The 6,014-nt window shown below is 33.3% G+C and overlaps 1 protein-coding gene across 3 annotated transcripts in view; it reads right to left on the reverse strand.

Moving 5' to 3' along the window:
• Positions 1–3,629: 3,629 nt before the first annotated feature.
• The window catches only part of LOC122794306 (proton channel OTOP1-like), a 57,435-nt gene continuing 55,050 nt past the window's right edge, over positions 3,630–6,014 (reverse strand). For all 3 annotated transcript variants that reach the window (XM_044062598.1, XM_044062597.1, XM_044062599.1), the window contains exon 7: positions 3,630–5,783. In XM_044062598.1, coding sequence (XP_043918533.1) covers positions 5,613–5,783 — 171 coding nt within the window. In that variant the 3' untranslated portion in view covers positions 3,630–5,612. The remainder of the gene's footprint in view (positions 5,784–6,014) is intronic.

Consider the following 6,014-nt stretch of genomic DNA (forward strand, 5'->3'; position numbering starts at 1 on the left):
ATATTTTTCAGAAAGCAAAATGATCTAAGATATTCAATTGCTATTTCGATATTGCCAATCAAACAAAATAATAGATCATTTGTATATAAAGTGGAAAGTTGCTGGGCAAGATCTTACATTTTCTTTACAGATTTTCCAGACAAATAGGCAAATACCATTCAAGTGTATCTGCAACATGCAGCTTATAAAAATTAGCTATTGACCTGCTTCTTCTCTTACATTGACACATTTCATTGTCTAGTACTTTATAATGACCATAATATAATGGACAAGATGGCTGTCATTAGTAGGAGGATAAGGGGGAAGACAGGTAAAGGTGTTTTCATAAATAACTAGAAAACCACTGATAACATCTCTGAGAGGCATAAAATGAAGCTTAAAATTAAAGTAATTGATCAGTGTAATATGTGAGCATAATACTGTGTATTAATAATCAAGCCTAAGAGACAATACTATTGACAAATCTCTACCTTCTTCTAAAGCTGCAGCACGTTGATGTTTCAAGTTGTGTTCCTGTTATACATTTGAAAATCATACCTGTGATCCTCATTACTATGAAAATGAAAATGTAAATGCAAAACGTTCAATATATATCAATTGCAGTATTTTGCATTATTCCCCCTTCTCCAAGATAAAGTGATCTCAGTATAGGTAATTGGTAGGGGTATGGGGGATCAGTGACCCCCTCATGTCAGTGGTACAGGAGGGCAACCCCCCCCCCATCAAAAGGAGTTCTTAATTATTCATTTTGGAATTCGTGTATTTTTTTTTTTTTTTTGGTCAGACTCACATTTTAATTTTTAAAGTGTCAACACTCTTAATCTTACTCATTTAATAGGGAGCCTATGAAACACTTTAATGATCACCTGAAAACTACAGTATATAGTGCGCAAATGTTTTGTTTCAGAATAATGTCTAACTAAAAACAGGACGGATAAATACAAGAAGTCAGAATGTGAACAGGTGCAAGAAAGTGTTGGTTTGAGGGAACAAGATAGTGGATTTTGGATTTTTTCTTGTTTTTAACTTGTCAATATGACATGATCAATATTTTAATAGCATCTTCTCCGGTGTTAGTAGTTTTAGCTCCAGTATATGATTACTGTGAAATCAATTTTCAGCAGTGATACCATATCTTAAGCAGTAAGCTGAATTCTACTTTGAACTTCTTTTTACAATACATATCATCTCAGAAATATGCCAGCAACTGCCTTTTACAAATATGACAGCTGACATGATCCATACAGTAACTTTATTAGTTTATGAAGCTTTCTGCTATCAGGTGCATTATACTGATAGCCACTGCAATATGGTACCCTTATGTGTAGCATGGTAAGTGGGTCTATAATGAATCATTAGTGTAAACTAATATTGGGATTCACTATATCAGACACAAATGACTGGTTTTTGATGTTAACTATTAAAGTATGAAACACAAGAACCAAATGTTTTTTGCAGGGTTGACAAGTCTGCTGCACTCCCCACCAACTAATAACACCACAACTCTGAGGTCACACACCAAATTCCATTATTACACTGGCACCCAGTTGCAGCAGAACAGTATCACTGCCAATGGTAGTATCAGTGAAGGGACACTCCCCTTCACTTACATTACATTGACATCTATAAACAAAATGCAATATCATTAACTTGCATGGTGCAAAAAAGGTAAATAAGGTGTTCATTTCTTATATTTTCACTTCAACCTACCAGCAAGTACCGACTTCAACATATTGAAGTGTAAGGAGAAACCCACTTTTTCTCCTTTCATTTACACTATAAATTAATTACAGAATGCATCGCCAATTTACTTTTTTTATTGAAAATTACAACTATGGATTGCAGTTGGAAAGGCAAGGTCCTTAGAATCTTATCTGGTGGCAATGGCCATGATGGTTGAACCCACACATAAAAAGGATACAGGCCAAGTGTTACAAAATAAATAAATATTCCACCATAGCATATCACCATTTACCCTAAAAATATTTAGCATATCATCTATGAGCTAGGGAAATCTGGCTTTTCATAAAATACAGTCTCCTCATTAGCAAAGAGTAAAGTACGGCAATATTAGGGTAATTTACTAAAGATGCTAATGCTCTACTTAAAGCTAGGAAATACATTGTTGCATACTGTTGTATTTTGAATCGGGGGACTTGTATTTGTTTGCTAAGGAATCAAGACATTTCACTTAATATGTTATCTTACAGCCCTGGTTTATAACCCTTCTCTTAACTCTACTTAACCATATTTAAATGTATGAACTTTCATTACTTTGTTCTTACAATTTATTTCAAATTATTTCAAGATTCTGTTTTGGAACTTGATTGCTGGCACTATTTTTTTTTTATTTGCCTATCAGTTTAATGTGGTCAAACATTTTATATGGTTGCCTGTAGTCATTGGACTCACATAAGTATTTGAGTCAGACTTTTAAAATATCAGACTTAATAAGAATACAATTTCTTTATTTAACAGTTATGGTGGCATCTCCTTAATAAATACAGACTACAGAGAATACTGCATATACTCATTAGGAGAAAATGAGACATCATAAACACAGTAAGCATTTTATCTATATTATTTATATCACAGAAGTAGTTGTAGATCTTCTTTATATTCATTTATGTGTTATGCCTATAAGAAGGACATTGAACCTTTTTAGGGTTTCTAGAAAATATTTCTGATGCAGATGTAGAACTTTACCATTATGTTTTGTCTTGTTTACTGCAACTATACTTTGAGCTGATGTTATGTGTGCAACTTAGTTCAGATATAATAATGTTTTATTTTTCAGACAGTCAAATGCATCTGGGACTGTAGCATGAAGGGAGAATATCCTGATTTAAAGACAGCAAGCACTCACATCACTAGAAGAGCTACACAAAAAGAACGGGACTTGGCAGCCAAGGCCAGCTTATAAACCACCGGGGGGGGGGTGATCTGGTCCACTTCTGTGCTGGCACTGATTCAGAGCACGCACTGCGCTCAGCTAAGTAACACATTTGTGTACTGTAGCTTTCAGTGAGCCTATGGGGAAGCACAGAGGTGGTCCACAGCTGATACAACAGGTCCTCTCCATAGTGAGCATACACATCAGCTGCCAAAAGATGGTATTAGATTTAAAACAGAAATTTCCCTGATTGTTTCCTGGAAGATGATTTATTTCAGTAACTGACTTAGTGGCAAACAAATCTAAACACATCAGCACAATACATTGCTGTGGAACAGATTGCCATTGAGTGTAGAAAACATATAGAAAATATTATGTAGCAGATTCACTTCTATATATTTTTTCCAGAAACAGCATTTCCATATTTTATCATTTTCTACTGGTTTACAATATCTTATATAACTTATTTATCTTTCCATTTCATAGCTACTGAAAATATATAATGTCATGCTGAAAAGTGAAACAAGTCTTTATTGTCTTCCTTCTGTGTATCAGCTACAAAGGTGCTAGGTAAATCAGATGTTACTATAAAATAATCTGACAAACTTCATAAATTCTGCATGACCTAAATATTGCACTAGGACATAAATGTAAGCCACAGCACATTATAACCACTGAAAATAGAAACACGTTTGTAATAAACATTGCTCTGAAAAAAAATCCATAGTGCATTCTCTGTTTTTAAAAACTAAATACATTTTTAATTTCATTTTTGGTAGTTATTGTCCGCAAACAACTTTGTGATGGTACATTGGAAGGTACTGAGCCTTTTCATGTCAAGTTTTAATATTCATCATGTAGTCTTACAGTGCAAACACCTATTATCACATACTACAGGAGAACTGTTATACTTACATGTGCATGTTTGCACTTTGCAGTTGAATTATGGTATGGCAATGGTATGCATGAGATATTATAGAATGAGCTATCGGAAATTGTCATCCATGCAAATAACAGCATGCAAAACAGGACTTAAAAAAACGGTACTAGTTAATCAACATCTTAGTAAAAAGTTGGCAAACAAGATAAGATAACATGTTGTTTTATCCTTGTGATATACGTGCTTCTGAAAATAAGAAAGAAGATTTTAGAAGGAAGCATATGAACATATTAATCTGTTGTTGGTTATTAAATGATTGTAAAAAGTAGCATAGCATTAGTGATTTGTTAAAAGAGTAGTTGTGTTATTCTGTGAAATTCCATGTAGTGTCAGATTTTATGGGCAGCCTTATTACAGAGTCATATAAACTACATCTTTTGTATATAAACACTGCTATAAAACTACTTTGCAAATTTAAAATGATTTAATTGAGAGTGAAAGGTGTTAGGAAAGAGCACTACTTCAAAGGCACAGGATTGTCTTAACTAGTACTGGTTTGTCATTTGCAGCAGATGTTCAGTCTCTCACTTATTTCAGTTAAGAAATGCAGACATCTTTTAAAACCATTTGTATTTTAAGCCAACTAAATATGTGAATGACTATGTAAAGTGGCAAATCATAGCTTAGTAACCATCTTTTAAATATGTTTATTAGAAATACGAGTTAAAAACAATACACATTGTGTTCACTAGATAAACAAACACATTACTGTGCTTCCTTCATCAAATATAAATATACATTTTATAAATATAAAAATAATATTCTTTTAAATAAATAACATTATTTATTGCAGTGGTGTATGTTTCACATTATTCATAATGCATACATTCCACTACAGATTTTCTCTTTCTCCAGTATCAGTATTTGCTTAAAAGATATTTCAAAACAGACAAAAAGTGGGCAGCAGTTTTGAACCTGCCGCATTAAATTTAAATGGTCAGCTACACTGTATGTTCCTTTGGCTTTTTTAATAATACCGTTTTGAAAATGTGATCTCTTAAAATCATGTCTGATACATAAAGTTTTTCAAACTTCAAAGATAGACAGCAATGCAGCCAGTCAAGCTGAAGGCTGCAGCCAGGACAAAAAAATGTATCTGTCATTTTTCAGTTTCTTTTTCTACGACTTTCTGTGAGCCTAACAGCTTATCAATTTTTTTCAGGATTCCACATAAAACAACCCATGTGTAGTTAGTTTTAGGTGATTCTCAAATAATAACAGAATAGAAGTAATGGTAGTATTGTTGGTAATGAATTACAGCAAATACATACTACCAAGTTTTCTTACTGATAGATTTTATTTCTTTTATGTCCTGCAATCTCCAATTTTCAAATGGTGAATTGTTTTTCTTTATAGAGAATAACAGGAACTGGACTGCCAACAAGCATTGAAAATAGTATAAGGTACTTAGCAGAAGTATTTTCCTTCTTCATTCAGAGAATTATTTCTATGAGCTCTATTCCTTACCTTAAACTTCCCCATGAAAATGATTTAAAGTGCCCACAGCGCCACATCTATCCAAAGTAGCTGTAAAAATAATGTCATGGTACACTTAAGTAGTTCTTTGTTACATATAATATTAACTTTGTTTAAAAGTGCGTTTGTGAATACGGGCTTCTGCTACTCAGAGTTGTGCTGCAAAAGTCCTTCATTGTCATATTAAAAACTACTTCATGATAGTAAAGTGTTGGAAATAATATCATAATATTGTACCTGACACAAAATACGTAAAATTGAGGTTTCGATAACAATGTACATTAATAGACAGAGACAACCGTATTATGTTATGCAGTATACTTCAAAAAGAAGTGCTGCTGAGTGCATTCGATAGAAGATAGCAAATGGCATTGCTATATTGACGATGGAAACCCAGTTTTCGAAGCCATACACTGCTTCCTCTAAGCCACTGTCATATTGTGGACGACATCCAAATGCTGGCAAAATCCAAAGCTAGAGAGAGAAATAGACAAGTAAATGGTATATTGTGATATCTTCTATAAAATCATAAAAGCACAGCAATTCAGAACAATGATTTATATCATAGGCCAATAACTACTCTACTGTAAAATGCATCTTATTTCTCTCTGCCTGTCTTAACAATGATTTGAAGACAGTGTCTTCAGTGGTGGAACACTTGGAAGAATATTTTATTTTGGATGGTTACCTATATTATGTAAGTGT

This window comes from Protopterus annectens, chromosome 2.part1 (genome assembly GCF_019279795.1).
Source record: "Protopterus annectens isolate FY-2018-M chromosome 2.part1, PAN1.0, whole genome shotgun sequence".
Classification (NCBI taxonomy): domain Eukaryota; kingdom Metazoa; phylum Chordata; order Ceratodontiformes; family Protopteridae; genus Protopterus; species Protopterus annectens.